Here is an 18,049-nt window from a genome sequence, read left to right on the forward strand (position 1 = left end):
TTTTATTGACTATGAAAATACATAATAAGCGTTCACGTGTTGTGCGAAATATTAAAATAATAATATAAATCCTTGGTATAAATAATATACCGCGTACTATGATTGAAAAAAAAATTGCGTCAGCGATGACTATGAAATGAAGATCGCTGTCATTTTATATGGGAAATGTCCTCAATCGTCATTTCCCAGCCAACTGGACGCCGTTTTTTCGATCATACGGTATATATTGACAAAAAACAATGAAAAGCTCATATTTGTTTTCTACTGAAAATAATTCCAAAATAACTTACCATCTGGCAACATCGAAGATGTGCGCATGCGTAGTGTCTGTGACTATATGCAGCAGAAACTCGTTACAAGGTCAGCCACCGGATCCACACCATTACCAACTAGAAAAAAGTACCACCGCCTTATAGCTTAAAAAAGGTGATTTGTACCAAGTGTACACGTAAAAAACATTTTTTACGTAATTTTGTTACTCGTTCCATCCATGCCCCAAAATAACTTGACAGATGTGTACCATAGAATAGTATTTTATACTGCTAACGGCGCTAACTTCACATTCGACACGTTCATGCTGTATTTCAGAGTTATCTGTGGTATTTCTGTGTTTATTGCGGGAAGCGTTGTGATGTGTTATATTATTAATCTATTTATTTAATGTTTAAATAAGCTAAAAACTAGTTAATTTGTGAAAAAGAGTATCAAAGACACCCTTACTATATGTAATCAAGAGTTGAAACTTTCTTAATGTAGTGAATTGTGGTTAGAACTTTCGTTTTACTCGTGGTTGTGCAGCCCTTCCTAACAATTTCTATAAAAGGTTTTTTTAGAACTCGGTTTGTTTAATAATATGATGCCCATAGCTGGGACCGTGCCTCCGGTTCATAGCTCGGCAAATATGTCTCAAAACACTTCACAAAGCAACAACTCCCTTACTCCAACCAGTGGTTCTAATAAATCCAGCAGTAATGTGGTAAGTATATGCATAGATTTGAAGAAAGCAATTGATTTATTAATATTCATATGTAGAAACCGAATTATGCACTAAAGTTTACCCTTGCGGGACACACCAAGGCAGTTTCTTCAGTTAAATTCAGTCCCAATGGAGAATGGCTTGCGAGTTCCTGTAAGTTTCAATCATATGTTTAAATTTTACATTTATAAGTGAAACTGACCTATATTTTTATTCAATTTTCAGCTGCAGATAAGCTCATAAAAATTTGGGGAGCTTATGATGGCAAATTTGAAAAAACTATAAGTGGACATAAGTTAGGTATTAGTGATGTAGCATGGTCGAGTGACAGTCGACTTTTAGGTAAATATATTGTTTTAATTATTTCAATAAGTATTAGAGTTAAAATAGTTTAAAATGTCAATGATTGAATTCAAGTTTGTGTTGATTTGATTCTCATTTTCATTGTGAAAATACTCTGAAACAGTTAGAATAATGTTTTGAGATTCTTCACTAAACGTTTTATAAGAAACATTATTTGCAAGTTGTGCTTTATTTGCACAAAGTTGAATTTCCAATGAAAACTAAAATATCTCTGCCTCTACCTGTAATGTAGGTACTAATATTTTATCTGCAAAAGGTTCTATCTCTTTAATTTTATATACCAATTCATTGTATATTATCCAAAATCCTTAATTTTAGTGTCAGCAAGTGATGACAAAACATTAAAAATATGGGAACTTGTGTCCGGCAAATGTCTGAAGACTCTAAAGGGGCACAGCAATTATGTTTTCTGTTGTAACTTTAATCCCCAGTCAAACCTGATTGTTTCTGGCTCTTTCGATGAATCAGTAAGAATATGGGATGTGCGTACTGGTAAATGTTTGAAAACATTACCCGCCCATTCTGATCCTGTCAGTGCTGTGCACTTCAACAGGGATGGTTCGTTGATCGTAAGCAGCAGCTACGATGGTCTATGGTAAGTGGGAGTTTATCAGGTTGACCATTGTTGCAAAAAACCTATGAATTACCTACCCTATGAAAATAATTTTAAAATGTGCAGCGTTTTAAGCTTTTTTTATAACACTGGATCGTCCACTATAAGAAACCATGTACTTTATGATTTATTATTTGTACATTTTAGTCGAATATGGGACACTGCTTCTGGCCAGTGTTTAAAAACACTAATCGACGATGACAATCCTCCAGTCTCCTTTGTTAAGTTCTCGCCCAATGGCAAATATATCCTAGCAGCCACTTTGGATAACACTTTGAAGTTGTGGGATTACGCAAAGGGGAAATGTTTGAAAACTTATCAAGGCCATAAAAACGAGAAATATTGCATTTTTGCGAATTTTTCAGTCACTGGCGGTAAATGGATTGTGAGTGGGTCCGAGGATAACATGGTTTATATTTGGAACCTCCAGACGAAAGAAATTGTACAAAAACTTCAGGGGCATACTGGTAAGTGACTTAAAAGTCTAAAATCTAAAGTTCAAATAAAAATAAGTTTTGTATAAAAATTAGAGTTGAGCAACAAATCGCAAACTGCGATTAAGGGCTCAAACACACTGACGACCAGGTCGCACCGGCCAGGCTGCTGCTACCTCTAAAACCATTAAATCAAATGATACCGCGTACACTAACGTCCTAGCCGTCCGTTGGTCGTTGCGACCAGTAGACTGCACTAAAATATTATAATTTTCTGCCGCTTGTTGCCGGTTTTCTTCCAAATTAATAATTTTTCAGATGAAATCCCTCAAATTCAACGCACAATATTTTATTTTCTATAAAATATAGTGTTTTAGTGTAGTTTTTTTGAGCCGTCAGTGTTTGAGCCCATAGGGCTCTAACTCACTGAAGGCCGGATGTATTGCGTTTATAGCTGCGGCCAGATGAACGACCAGTTTCAACAGAGTTGTCAGATCTAACGATTTTTTACGTTTTACCAATTAGAAAATATTGTTTCAGAAAGAATTAAGTTTCAGAAATGTTAAAATATCTGAGTTAACTAAAAAGCCAAGTTGCTATTCATGAGTTTATTAAATGTTCTAATATTAAATAATGAATTTAAAATATTCTTGGATTTTTCTTTAATAAATACTAGTGTGGTAAATGGAGTAAGTCAAATCTCCAACCTCGACTATACGATAACGTCGTTATTTCCATGTTTTTCAACTCCGCGATGCCTGCTATTCCATCAGTCGTTTCATAACAGAATATTCTACATCCTACGTCTATGTAATTTAATATCTGTAGAGTGAGACATGTAACTCGTGAGATTTTCAGCATTATATCAATAAAGCACAAAAACAGTATTGTTCCTAAAGGTGCGTCCAGACTTGAGCATTTTAGCCCGAACGAACCCAGCGCGCACGAACAAGCAGAACAAATAGGCTGAACTAAAAGCATTGTGTACGCGCGACCGACAAAAAGGGAGATATTCTGTCTCTTTTTTCTACTTATATGGACTTCTACTGATGGCTCTTATCGACTTTAGAAGTAAACATATTAGGGCCATCGTAAAAAAAGTTTAGCTTCCAGTTATTTCAATGTTTACAATATAAATTCCTCTTTTATTGTTACTGAGAATCTACAACAGTAAATACTTCTATTTTTATGAATGTTTAAGTTACTTTTACTCTTAATTTTTTTTAAAATAATATACCTAGTAGAAATATAGTCTAACGGGCCCTGTTTGAAAAACGTTAAATTAAATATAATATTTAAAATACAGTTGTCCTCCTTGTACATGACTACAATACAACTAAAAAAAATAATTTAATAAAATAAAACAAGTGGTTGTAGAAAAACTTTAAATATGATTTTTTTTTATTATTTAACATCGAAACTCGAAGGTATAATAACAGGTATCATACCAACCATAAATAGAGTATGTCATATAAAAATGTTTTGAATTTTTACTAGAATCGACCCCTGATAAACTTCTATCTGCGAGTGTGAATTTTTAGGATTTGCAATTTACGATTTTGTTGCGAATGTAATTTTGTGGTCATTGAAGCATTTTATAGTAAACTGCGGTATAACAGTATTTTCTAGGGCCAGGATCATAATATACCGGGTGTTTCTCAAGAGTGGTTCGCCTCTATAACTCCTTTGTTTTTTCTGATTAAAACGAGATTTGGTATGTAAGCATATGATATAAATTGACATTGATTGACGTATTCAAGTCGTTTCGATCACTTCCTGTTTCACCGGAAATGACTACAACTTTTGATTTTTAAGTGGCAACCTCGGTAGTTTTTAAGTTTATTTAATAGAAAATGACACTCTAAATAGAATGCCTAGTACAATATATAAATATTAAAACCGCAATCGCAGGTTATAGTCGCAGCGATTTAAAAATAGCAATCGGGGTTTTAATTGCTACTAGAGATTCGCATTTTTGCTCATCTCTAATAAAAGTCCACTTAATAGTTGTATAAAACATATATTTTTTTTTAGTTGTAGTCTTAAGCCGGGCTCTAACGACTCGTGTACTTGGCAAACATTTGTTATTGGCATACAAGGTCCAGCGATAGAGCGTCGGACATCTGTAGCTTCTATAATAAATTTAGAAATTTTGTATAAATGCAAACTTAAAGTATGGAATGCATAGTTTTAATTTCAGGACATTTGTTGTATTTAAAAAAAAAATTAAAAATGTTGAAATTTTTTTTTATTTATTTATGAATATCTCTGAAACTATCAAAACATATTTAATAATATCTTTGGATTAAGTAAAGTGATCAGAAAGAACGCCAAAAATGCAATAATAGAGAGTGTATACCATTTAAAAAGATCATCCTGATCCACTCACACATTTTTGAGCCACCCTGTAGAAGTTAAAATATTTAGGTTTACACTTATACAAAATTTCTAAATTGTTTATTGTAGGAGCTACAAATGCCCGACGCACTATTGCCGGATCCTGTATACCTATAACAAATGATTACAAAACACGAGGCGTCTGAATCTGGATTTCTTGAGTATAAAATTTATAAATGTATTTTTTTTTAATTTCCAGATGTTGTACTTTGTACTACTTGCCATCCTACCGAAAATATAATTGCTTCTGCCGCATTAGAAAACGACAAAACTATAAAACTTTGGAAAAGCGATACTTAGATTAATTTACTTTTAATAAGAATATTTTTATACTACTTGTACAGTTTTTTGTTTTCCTTTAATTTAAAGCTAGAATTTAGGTACTTTGAATTGCATCTAACATGTGAATTTTAACATAACTTTTTTCCTTGTAATGAATAGATTTTTTCATTAATTTTTAAGTATTTTTATATAGAAATTTCCACACAATTTCAAACATCTTCATGTCAACTGAAATAAAATTGACTTCTAAATAAAATATTTAGTTTGGATTAATATTAAGAGACTTATAAAACTATTTCTCTTTTTCAATATAATGATATTAACATCATTTGTTACCATTGTAAATATTTATTTTAGAAATATTCAAATATTTCATATTTTTACTTAAATAAGCAATTTTTCATCTATAAAAAAAAGTGTTCATATTTTCTACATTCTACAACTCATCGTATTATCCTTTATATTGCATTCTAAATTATTATATTGCAATTTAATTTAAATATGATGATTTTTTTAAAACAAGCGTTTATAATATCCTTGTATGATAATATTATAAAATAATTTTATGCTAAAAGTGGGTCATCCTGTAAAAAAGAAAGTGCAATACTCCATAGCATATCTCTGACGATACAATACCGTGTACCGTATCCCTAAAGCCTCGTTCTCAAGCCCCGTTCTCAGAACAACGTCGTGTCGCGGGCGACACGACAAAAGAACCAATCAGATTTGTACAAAATTCAAACAACTGTCAATTTTAAATTTAGTACAGCTCCCATTGGTTGTTTGAAATGTCAAACTGTGTCGCCCGCGACACGACGTTGTTCTGAGAACGGGGCTTCAGAACTGCGTCGTGTCGACAGCGACACTGATTGACACTTCAAACGACCAATGGGAGCTGTACTAAATTTAAAATTGACAGCTGTTTGAATTTTGTACAAATCTGATTGGTTCTTTTGTCGTGTCGCTGGCGACAGTCGCAGTTCTGAGTTCTCAGAACTGCCCCGTTCTCAGAACTGCGTCGTGTCGACAGCGACACTGATTGACACTTCAAACGACCAATGGGAGCTGTACTAAATTTAAAATTGACAGCTGTTTGAATTTTGTACAAATCTCATTGGTCCTTTTGACGTGTCGCCCGCGACACGACGTCGTTCTGAGAACGGGGCTTATGGTGGGTTCATACAGCCAAATAAAATAAAATAAGAATAAAATAAAATAAGAAATAAGGAATTCTTATTTGTGTGCGTTCATACAGTCAAATAAAATAAAATAAGAAATATATATTTGCTCATGCGCAGTACGATGAGGCTGGATAAAAGTTAACTTTTACGATTGTTTATAGTAAGTCAAATCTCCAACCCCGACTATACGATAACGTCGTTATTTCCATGTTTTTCAAATCTGCGATGCCTGCTATTCCATCAGTCGTTTCATACAGAATATTCTACATCCTACGTCTGTAGAGTGAGACATGTAACTCGTGAGATTTTCAGCATTATATCAATAAAGGATAAAAACAGTGTTGTTCCTAAAGATGCGTCCAGACTTGAGCATTTTAGCCTGAACGAACCGAGCGCGCACGAACAAGCAGAACAAATAGGCCAAACAAAAAGCATTGTGCTTTATTGTTCGACATCTGCCAATGGATTTAGGACAACAAGCAACAATTTCTCTTAGAAGGGCTAAGTCGTCATCTGCTGTAAACAAACCTAAGACTCTTTATAGGTTCTTTAGTATTGGAAGTGATGGAATCCGTATTTTGGGCCATATTTATTTAATTAAAACTAATCCCAGCTACTTAAATATCAAATTACCTAATAAAACGGAAGCAATAATTCAAAACAATTCAAACATAACCTAAAATAAAAGATCTCGCCGGCCGGCTCCGGTTGTCAAATACCCGCACATGCCCATTTAAGCAATTTTTAAACGTTATTCCGAAAATTGGAACCACGAAAAACAATAAAGAAAAAACAAAGATTATAATCTGTATAATCTGTGGTATTATTTTCTACGGCCAAGATCATAATATACCGGGTGTTTTTCAAGAGTGGTTCGCCTCTATAACTCTTTTGTTTTTTTATGATTAAAACGAGATTTGGTATGTAAGCATATGGTATAAATTGGCATTGATTGACGTATTCAGTTCGTTTCGATCACTTCCTGTTTCGCCGGAAATGACTGCAACTTTTGATTTTTAAATGGCACCCTCGGTATTTTTGACTTTATTCGATAGAAAATTACACTTTGAATTGAATGTCATATCATACGTCAACTTTTGACATTTTCGAATATGGTTTATTTGAAATTGTAACATGCGGTTCAGAACGACAATTTGACTCAAAACACACCAAGTCTGTGGTACCAAATTATTCGTAAAAATACCTTTTCCAAATTATGCTAATGAGCCATCATTTGTTCCATTTGAAAAAATTGTGATATCATTAAAAATACGATTTGGGCATCTTTTAACCGGTCACGACAAAGGTAATTTTAAGTTTATTCCATAGAAAATGACACTCTGAATAGAATGTCTAGTACAATATTTAAATATTAAAATCGCAATCGCAGGTTACAGTCGCAGCGATTTAAAAATCACAATAATTGCTACTGGAGAATTGCAGTTTGCTCATCTCTAATAAAAGTCCACTTAATAGTAGCAAAATATATATATACAGGGTGGTCCGAACTGTATTCCGGAAACTTCGGCGGCATATTCTGTAGATAAAAATAAGTAAAAAGTTCGTATAAATGTATGTTCTAAAGTGCTGAATTTCGGAGATACAGGGTGTGGAAGTTTAATTTTTATTTCGATTTTTTCCAAATAATTTCTGAAGTAACGTCAATATTCGGATCAAAATTGGTATCTGGTAGTTTTTTGATGAGGAGAATTTGATTTTGATGTCATTATGACTTCTATTTCTAGAGGGCGCCACCTACATGTGTTTTAACTGTTTTAAAGAATAATAACTTTTTGTCCGTACCTGTATAGAATTACTAAATAAAAAAATATACATTTTCGTAATTTTTATGTAAAAATGTCTCTTGGTAAAATCGTTAAGAGCAACCCTTTCGAGATATTTAGAAGGGAACTAGTCAATACATGTCATTATTGACAGAAAATAAACAATGTTTAGTAGATAGTTATTTGATTGAAATGATAATTTTGGGAAATTTTTTATTTTTTTAAATTAATCATAAAATTTTCTTCGAAAATTTGATGATTGATGATGATTTGGTACAAAAACGTTTCAAATTTATGATTTCAGTCTATTAACTATTTAGTCAGCATGTTTAATTTATGCCAATGATGGCATGTATTGATAATTGCGGGATTTCAAATATCTCGAGAAGTATTACTCATGCGATTTTTATTAAGAGACCTTTTGCGTTAAAAACGTCGTAAATGTATATTTTTACTAATAGTGTTATACAGATACGAACGAAAAGTTATGACTCTTCAAACCAATTAAATATATGTAGATGGCGCCCTCTACAAGTAGGGGTCATATTGACATCAAAATCAAATTTCTATCAAAAACTCCCAGACACCAAATTTCATCCAAATATTGACGTTACTTCAGAAGTTATTTGGAAAAAATCGAAATAAACATTAACTTCCACACCCTGTATCTCCGAAAAATAAGCATTTTAGGACATACATTTATAAGAACTTTCCTACTTATTTTTATCTGCAGAATATGCTGCCGAAGTTTCGAATATAATTCGACCACCCTGTATATATATACAGGGTGCTACAAATTCGAGGTACGAGCATTGGTATCTCGGAAACCGTAATAGATACGAAGATGGTTAAATTAGGGCAAAGTTGCGCCTTGAGATGTTTACCAAGATGCCATCAAAAAGTTTTAAAAAAGTTGAAGGATTGCTGAGTTTTTTTTTGAAAAAACGAATTTTTGGAAAAATCAATTTTGTTTTTTCCTGTCGTTACTTTTTAGAAAATCAAAAAATAACTACACATTCTGATTCTCAATCTCGTACTCAGGAGACCGAGTTCTTTCAAAATCTAAAATAAAAAATGCAGGTCCGTATTTAAAAAAAAAATTACGTTGGCCTCTGTATCTCACAAATTATCAGCTAATTTAAAATCTAAAAATACTACCAGATAACCCTAATAAAGTGGCAATGAGAATGTGCAATTAGTTTTTAATTTCCTAAAAAGCAACGCCAGGAAAAATAAAATTGATTTTCAAAAATCCGTTTTTTCAAAAAACTCAGCAATCCTTGAAATTTTTAAAACTTTTTTTGGTGGCATCTTTGTGAACATCCTAAAGCGCAACTTTGCCCCAATTTAACCCTGTTTGTATCTATTACGGTTACCGAGATACCAATGCTCGTACCTCGAATTTGTAGCACCCTGTATATATATTTTAATTGTAGTCTTAAGCCGGGCTCTAGCGACTCGTTTACTTGGCAAACATTTGATATTGGCATACAAGGTCCAGCGATAGAGCGTCGGACATCTGTAGCTTCTATAATAAACAACATAGAAATTTTTTATAAATGCAAACTTAAAGTATGTAATGTATAATATGGAATGCATAGTTTTCATTTCAGGACATTTGTTGTATTTTTAACAATTTTTTTAAAAATGTTGAAAAAAAGTATTTTTTAATTTATTTATGAATATCTCTGAGACTATCAAAACATATTTAATAATATCTGGATTATGAAAAGTGATCAGAAAAGACGTCAAAATGCAATAATATAGAGTGTATACCATTTAAAAAAATCATCCTGATCCACTCACACATTTTGAGCCACCCTGTAGAAGTTAAAATATTTTCCTGAAATACATCTTAATACATACTTTAGGTTTTGCACTTATACAAAATTTCTAAGTTGTTTATTATAGGAGGTACAAATGCCCGACGCACTATTGCAGGCTCCTGTATGCCAATAACAAATGTTTGCCAAGTACACGAAAGGGTCTGAATCTGGATTTCTTAGTATAAAATTTATAAATGCAATTTTTTTAATTTCAGATGTTGTACTTTTGTACTACTTGCCATCCTACCGAAAATATAATTGCTTCTGCCGCATTAGAAAAACGACAAAACTATAAAACTTTGGAAAAGCGATACTTAGATTAATTTACTTTTAATAAGAATATTTTATACTACTTGTACAGTTTTTGTTTTCCTTTAATTTAAAGCTAGAATTTAGGTACTTTGAATTGCATCTAACATGTGAATTTTAACATAACTTTTTCCTTGTAATGAATAGATTTTTTCATTAATTTTTAAGTATTTTTATATAGAAATTTCCACACAATTTCAAACATCTTCATGTCAACTGAAATAAAATTGACTTCTAAATAAAATATTTAGTTTGGATTAATATTAAGAGACTTATAAAACTATTTCTCTTTTTCAATATAATGATATTAACATCATTTGTTACCATTGTAAATATTTATTTTAGAAATATTCAAATATTTCATATTTTTACTTAAATAAGCAATTTTTCATCTATAAAAAAAAGTGTTCGTATTTTCTACATCTCTACAACTCATCGTATTATCCTGGTTAAAAACAACAAGACACGACGTATGACGGATTTATATTTAAACCCATCCATAGATAACTTAAAAATTATTAGAAACTTTTTTTAGTAAAATAAATAGATTGGTATGGGACGTCATCTGCTTTTCTTCTGTCATCGTCTGTCGAAATCTTACCTGAGAAAAAAAACAGAGTATATTCTTATTTTATTTTATTTGGCTGTATGAACCCACCATAAGCCGTGTCCAATATTGTTCTTTTTTTACCTAGTTTCAAATTGCAGACACATCCCTAAATCGTATATAAATTATATATGATTTGGGGGCTGTTACATTCATATTAATTATGATTTAAACTAGTCGAGTTAGCCAAAAGACTAAATACTTAACGCCATAAGAAAAGTTAAAAGAAGAGTCTTCTTCCTTTCAGTTTGTAGGTTAAAACTCCCAGAACTGTACAGCCAGTAAATCTTTAATTTGTGGTTTTCGGATAGCCCTGACAGCTGTGACCCTCCAAAAGGCTACTAAATTCACGAGCTGTATCGTCCTGGTAAATAAGACCAAGAACTAGCTAAAGAAGAATTATCTAGGATGCTTGTTTACTTTTTAAAAAAATAAAAATGAAACGTAATATCCACAGTTTTTAATAAATAAGACATGAACTTATCAGAATATCGAATATATGATGCTCCCAATTCAATTTTTTACATTCCAAACTTTATCTCGCAATCAGAGGAAGAATATATTTTAAAATGTGTTTATTCAGTGCCTAAGCCCAAATGGACTTACCTTGTTAACAGAAGGCTACAGGATTATGGCGGTGTGCCCCACAGTAAAGGAATGATACCCGAACATATTCCCACCTGGTTACAAAAATTCGTAGACAAAGTTTCAAGTACAAACATCTTTGAGGGTTGTAAACCCAATCAAATACTTGTTAATGAATATTTACCTGGTCAAGGAATTATGCCACACACAGATGGACCACTATTTCATCCAATTGTAACAACCATTAGTTGTGGTTCACATACAGTTCTTGAATTTTTAGAAAACAGCGAAAAAAGAGAAAAAGTCTGCAGTGTACTTTTGGAGCCTTGTAGCTTAGTTGTGGTTAAAGATAACATGTATACAAAATACCTACATTCCATAAAAGAAGTTAAGTGTGATATTACATCAGACTGTGTTAATTTAAATCAGTGTTCTAAAGAATACCAAACAAACGATCCCATAGAGAGAAAAACAAGGGTTTCATTAACAATTCGAAATGTACCAAAAGTTTTAAAAATAAAGTTATTTTGATATGGTTTAATCCTATATTTTCTATAACAGTCCTTTTAAAATAAATACCATTATTCTCTAGCTTTCAATTTGATGAATTAATAAAATAGGTTTACAGTAAGACTATTTTACTTTCCATATTTTTTTAAGGACTCTCGTATCATCTTTACAGTTTCTGGATCATCTGTATATATTTTTTTACTTTCTTCATGAATATCGCCTAACCACAAGTCTCTAGAGTAAAAATAAGAAAAATATTTATCAATATCTAAAATTTGCCTACTATTCTCACCTACTGAAAAAGCCCATACCTAATACACCAACAATACCAATAAATACTAAAGGGAAACTGTATGTCCAAGCCATCTTATTTAATATAAAAAATTTTAAAAATCTTGGAATATTTAGATTAAACTTATAAAATTATTCCATTTTTTTAACTAAAAATCTTTGAATAAGAAGCTAAAAATGAACATTTTTAGGTTAATTTATATTAAGTCTGGTCAAAAATATCGATATTTATTTTTTTAATTATCGATATTTAAATTTAGCTATCAATAATATAAATATTATCCTTGTTATTATCACAGTATTTAGTGATGAAAGTTTACGCTACTGTTTTTTTTTTAATTTTGGTGTTCTTATAAAATACAGTATAAGAAAACTTAAGAAACTAATCAGACCATTAAAAGTAGCTAATTTCATGGGAAAATAAATATTAATATTGGATTTTTTAAATGTCTTCCGCAGAATGCAGAGTAAATTTTAGTAAATTTTACAATTTCTTACTGTTTTTTTTAATTGTAAGACTGATATTTTATTGTGTATAATCAATAAAGATTAAAACACATTTAACTTTTTGACTAGTAAAAATCTTAGATTAACAATAAAAAGTTGTTATCGGTCTCTGTTTCTTATTATTATTAATATGATATGTACAATATTAATAATAATAAGAAACAGAGACCGATAACAAAGTAAAAATCATCGGAGAATTTTTTTGTATTACCACAAAACTATATGCCTAAAAAACTAATCCCAAAAAGTTTTATGAGCCAATAGCCTTTATTAATGTAATTCATATTTAGAATTCCAGGATTTATAGGTCAATCTTCCTTTATATCGTTAGAAATTACAGATCTTTCCTAATTTTACTTGAATACGAAAGCAACTGAATCTAGAGCTAGATCGATAATTTTATATATCGATAACAATCGTACATCCTTATTTGGTACCAACATTTGTAGGCAGCTAAAGCCGATAAATCGATAAGAAGAAGACCGCATCAATCAATTCCCACGTTACCATGACGACCGCGTCAGCGCACACCTCGACGCGCACCCTTTACTTCACCCCGTCCTTGGATAACGGTGGATTTCGCCATAAATTGGCGTCGGGGGGTCGTCTTTAGAGGGGCGGCGGTGTGTGGTGTCCAGACGCTTGTAGCGTCGCTTCCACAGAAAGCCCATGGTGCTTCGCCCCCGACATGGGCCAAGCTGAGAGCAGAGACGAGGGTGCCAACGAAGACGACCCGGAGAAATGCGACTCCAGAAGGGATTCAGACAATTTGGTGAGTCTTTACGTGATTATTATTACATTTTGGGAGGGTTGCTTTTACTTACCAAATGGCTGTTTGGTGTTTTTACTACCTTTAACTGTATTATTGACGATATATTTGATCAGGGGAGAAATTAAATGTTAATGTTAAATATAGAAACAAACTTACCAAATATGCCACTTTTTAAGATATAAAATCATGTTTGGACAGTATCTATATCATTTTTACACTGTCATTAAAAGATACAATTAAATAACTGGTAGTTAGGTAACAGAGCTTGCCTGCCCCATTTGATTAAACTTACTATTTCAGTTTTAATCAAACATAATCAATCAGCTTATAAGTAAAATATTGTCAGCTGACTGCTGTCATTAGTCCCTAAATTAATTAATAATAATTATATAGGTATCATAAAAAGGAACCTATTTTTATATAAATGCTTTGATAACTTATATGTATGCATGTATGTTCTAGAAATATTTATTTATGTCTAGAGATTATTATGTACTTATATTGTCTATTTTTATATCGATACAAGTTATTTTTATATGATTCCTTTGATGTTTCCTTAGATTATATTGCAGCTGAGGATGTTTCTCATCACTTTTATTCTGATGAAACTGATGGGAAAAGTTTGTATTTTATCGACCTTACTGCAGCTTTTTGAGTATGAAAAGAATGATTTCATGTTGGTCATAAAAGGGTTTTAGTTATTCATGCAAAATAAGGGCAAGGAACTATCGTGTAAAAGAAAGGGATGAATATAAAGATAAAAGCAATTGAAAATGGATAATATTACAGAGGATTTTATTTTATCTTATAGGAGAACCAACTTTAAATTAATATAAAATATATATATCTTTTAAATATGTATTATAAAAAATATTTTATTTTATAAAGGATATACTCTAGTCCACACAGTTCAGTATTTTGGTGGCTAGACCAATGAGTTCATCAATGGATTACATGGTGTTTTCAGGGAATTATTATTCATAACACCATCTGTCTGAGTTAATCAATTAATAAATTGTTTATTACAAAATGGAATTAATTTTTAACGGCCTCATACGAGATAACACCGAACGGGAGACAGATTATTACCAATTGTTTATAAAATATCGACAATATAAAATTTATATAAAAACAATGTATTGTACCGAGGCTAAAGATCAAACAAAGAATAGTATCTTTTCCGCATACTGTTAGTATGGATTGACTCATTTCTATATAGGGTAAAAACAACAAAACTGCGAAATTTTTAGAATGAAAATTTTAGTTTTAGGTGGTCATTTTTATATCTACTAGTGAACGTTAATATTCGCAAAATTTATGTGTTTTGACATTGTCAATTATTAAATTATACCTAGATTTTATCAAATAATAAAGATCTACTTAGGCAAAATCATAAAAATGAAAATATCTAGGAACATCTTTGTTTGAGGCGTAGGCAACCTTATAGTATTTTAAAGATATATGAATTCTTCATTGAATACCGATATAATATAATGCGTGTTCCATTTAAAATAAAGGAGTTACTTGCTTTTAAGAGTGACCAATGTTCAGTATAAATTTTGTCTCACCCTGTATAACTTTTCGAGACAAATTTTAATTTGGTTTAATATACGATGGTTATTGTAATTAAATATCAGACTATACATGGTATTTTACAATTTAGGTAGCTGTTATTGAAATTTAAAACTTATGCTTCATTTTCACGAAATGTGAAATATGTCAAAATCCTTACAATTAAGCACATGCTTGTTTAATAAAATTCACCTTTATTTTTTTACTAGAATCCGAAAATTAATTAATATAAATGGTGTTCTAAAAAAAACAACTTTGATGCGTAACTTTTTTTGGGGACACCCTGCAGAACTCTATATTTTTACAAAATGCTGTCATTAACCTACATAATGCTCCGAAAATTTCATTTTGATATAAACTCCCGTTCTCCTTGGAGCCTCCGCGTCGTATGAGAGGCGCCACCCTGTATGTAAAATTATATGGGGAATGTCGTCTGATCGAAAACACTTGGTATTTTGCGTCATATTGTCGTTATGAACCGCAGGTTATAATTTCAAATAAACCATATGCGAAAATGTCAAAAGTTGATGATAGGTATGTCATTCGATTCAGAGTGTGATTTTCTATCGAATAAAGTAAAAAAATACCGAGGGTACCATTTAAAAATCAAAAGTTGTAGTAATTTCCGGTGAAACAGGAAGTGACCGAAAACAATTATTGAATACGTCAATCAATCCTAATTTATGTCATATACTAACATACCAAATCTCGTTTATTTGCCTGATAAAATAAAAAAGTTATAGGGGGTGAGCCACTTTTGAGACGCACCCGGTATAAGTTATAAGACCAAATATAGGTTTTAGAAACGATTACCTACTATTAAAAAATAAAATATTACTTATACAGTACTAAAATTTGGCCCACTCTGTGCAAGGCTTTGTTAAATTGTAAGGAAGTCGTTTACTACAAAGAGAATGATACATGTCGAGAATCATTTATGTTTTATATACAATTTCAAGGAATGTTTTGAAACGAAATTACAATTATTTATCTAGTTTTAAAACATTTATTTGTAATAAGTATGTCACTGCTTTTTACACATCTATTAACAATGATTCGCATGTTTTATTTATACATTTCACATATAATACATTATGTACATATTTGGAAATTAATGATATGCTATCATAAATTTGATGATAACCTTTTTTTAGAACACAGCATTATTATCAATAAGTTTGTTCTTGTTTTATTTAAAAAATTCAAATAAGATGTAGAAAAATATATTTTTTCTCTTTATTTTTTCATACCTATACATGGTGGTTCATTTTTAGTAGCAAGCCATAAAAACTTATTTTAAGAAAAACATTTCATAGCAACATAGGTTCAGAAATGGTTCGTTTTGAAAATACAGGGTGTTCAAATTTTTATAAACAAGATCACTTTTTGACATTATTCATAGTATCTTCTATAGTGCAAGAAAATAGGCCTTCAAGTATGAAGTTTTGGCAAAAACTTAAATTTTTGATATAAGTTATTTTGAAAGATCTAAAAACGAATTGCGAAAGGTTTTTTTTAATTCGCCCCCGAGAAGAGATGAAATAAATAAATAAAATTATTTTTTCGAAATTTCGGAGAAACGGTAAGGGCTAGAAAAAAAAAGTTCAAATAAAAATTGTAGGGCGTCCAATTTAAAATTAACCGAGATAGGGTGACTAGAAGGTGGGGGACAGCTTTTATTGAAACATTTTTTTCAAAGTCCTTACAGTTTCTCCGAAAAAATTTTGAATGAAAAAAAAAACTATTTATATTTTCACCCCGAGAAGGTATGATTCTATTCAATATTCAAATTCTATTAAGTCATGCTAAAATAAAGTTGACCACCCTGTACAGTACGAACGATATTGAAAACAAAAATTAAAAATAGCACTTACATATTATTTTTAAAAAACAGATAAAATAGTTTGGCAATATTAAGTTATTTTTGTTTTATCTAAAGATTCAAATACATATACAGGATAATTCAGTTTTATATAGTTGATAAAACATACTTATTTAAGTAGAACATTTCATATGAATGTAGACTGTAGAATGTTTAGGAGGGGAGTTAATCACCGCGATCTTACAGATCTATTGTGTGTTCGCCTTTCTTGAGTTATAACGAGTTATAACTCATTATACAGTCTCTGGGTTCTAACAAAAGCCAGTATCTGAGACGGCTCCACAGATGCCAGCTCATCATCGACATCAGTCGTACCAAAGTTCATGGCATGAACGATCCTCGTCTCGGCGCACTCAGTGATAAGGTGTTCTGGTGTTTCCCCATTTTCCCCACAGAATCTGCATTCGCCGTTGTTTCTCAGCTTCAGCCTACTGAGGTGTTCGTTGAGGAGACAGTGTTCTGTTAGAAACTCCGTGGGATAATCCGAAGATTGTTTTTACTTAAATCAAGGAAAACATTTGATTTTTCTCGGTCGTACGTTCTGAGGAACTTTTTCGAGGTTACGGATGGAGTCTTCCAGATTCTTCAGTTCCGCTTTCAGTTGGTTCCCGCTTAGAAAACAGAACGGTTTTAGTCCAGTTAGTGGAGTGTTCGCTCCTTTTCTAGCTAGATCATTTGCTTTTTCATTGCCTTCTATCCCTTGGTGAGCAGGCACCCAGAGTAGAAGGACTTTATTTTCTTTGCCTAATTTGTTGAGCTTCTCAAATTACATATCAATATAGGGCAATAAATGATTTGTTTTAAATATACTGGGCACTGGGTATTGTTTTTTCAGAATACCTTTGTGAATAAAACAATTAAGAAAGGAGCTTACCAACGAACTTAGGTGGAGCGCGATGGGGGATCAATATGGCTAATTTAAGTTCCGTTCTTCTAATTTTATGAGTTTAGAAATATAATGTTAGGTAAACTCAATAATTTGTTGGTTTTTGTTTTACGTTGTCAGTAAATGTTATTAGATTTTAAATTTGTTAACCATCAACTGGCGCATGACGTGGTAAATTTTCGTACCGCTTAGGCGTTTTAGGATCCGATGGACCCCAATTTTTTTTTTCAGTTAAAAATAAATTATGAAGAGATTTTATAAAAAGTTTGTTA

General features: G+C 31.5%; 4 protein-coding genes across 6 annotated transcripts in view; 3 read left to right on the forward strand and 1 right to left on the reverse strand.

Annotated features, from left to right (window-relative positions):
* Positions 1-18,049, reverse strand: part of LOC115886970 (vitamin K-dependent protein C-like) — a 136,579-nt gene that overhangs the window by 98,414 nt on the left and 20,116 nt on the right. The gene's annotated exons all lie outside the window — the stretch shown is intronic.
* On the forward strand, positions 568-5,321 carry LOC115886963 (WD repeat-containing protein 5). Its single transcript, XM_030906292.1, has 6 exons — positions 568-976; positions 1,033-1,129; positions 1,202-1,318; positions 1,658-1,934; positions 2,100-2,419; positions 4,983-5,321. Exons 1-6 carry the CDS (start codon positions 854-856, stop codon positions 5,081-5,083), a joined length of 1,035 nt encoding a protein of 344 aa, XP_030762152.1. The 5' UTR covers positions 568-853; the 3' UTR covers positions 5,084-5,321.
* Positions 11,094-11,898, forward strand: LOC115886995 (alpha-ketoglutarate-dependent dioxygenase alkB homolog 6). The gene has a single exon (XM_030906325.1). The coding sequence runs from the start codon at positions 11,247-11,249 to the stop codon at positions 11,886-11,888; it is 642 nt and encodes a 213-aa protein (XP_030762185.1). The 5' UTR covers positions 11,094-11,246; the 3' UTR covers positions 11,889-11,898.
* The window catches only part of LOC115886898 (monocarboxylate transporter 3), a 76,086-nt gene continuing 71,245 nt past the window's right edge, over positions 13,209-18,049 (forward strand). For 2 of the 3 annotated variants that reach the window (XM_030906232.1, XM_030906225.1), the window contains exon 1: positions 13,209-13,437. In XM_030906232.1, the coding sequence (XP_030762092.1) occupies positions 13,354-13,437 (84 nt within the window). In that variant the 5' untranslated portion in view covers positions 13,209-13,353. The remainder of the gene's footprint in view (positions 13,438-18,049) is intronic. The other variant, XM_030906240.1, reaches the window with a different exon arrangement.

This window comes from Sitophilus oryzae, unplaced genomic scaffold (assembly GCF_002938485.1).
Source record: "Sitophilus oryzae breed Bouriz unplaced genomic scaffold, Soryzae_2.0 scaffold_1146_pilon_pilon, whole genome shotgun sequence".
NCBI lineage: Eukaryota > Metazoa > Arthropoda > Insecta > Coleoptera > Curculionidae > Sitophilus > Sitophilus oryzae.

Coding starts and splice junctions, on each gene's coding strand:
- LOC115886963 (XM_030906292.1), top strand. CDS start 854: ATGATGCCCATAGCTGGGACCGTGCCTCCGGTTCATAGCTCGGCAAAT. Junction 977..1,032: donor ATAAATCCAGCAGTAATGTG/GTAAGTATATGC, acceptor ATTCATATGTAG/AAACCGAATTATGCACTAAA. Junction 1,935..2,099: donor AGCAGCTACGATGGTCTATG/GTAAGTGGGAGT, acceptor TGTACATTTTAG/TCGAATATGGGACACTGCTT.
- LOC115886995 (XM_030906325.1), top strand. CDS start 11,247: ATGAACTTATCAGAATATCGAATATATGATGCTCCCAATTCAATTTTT.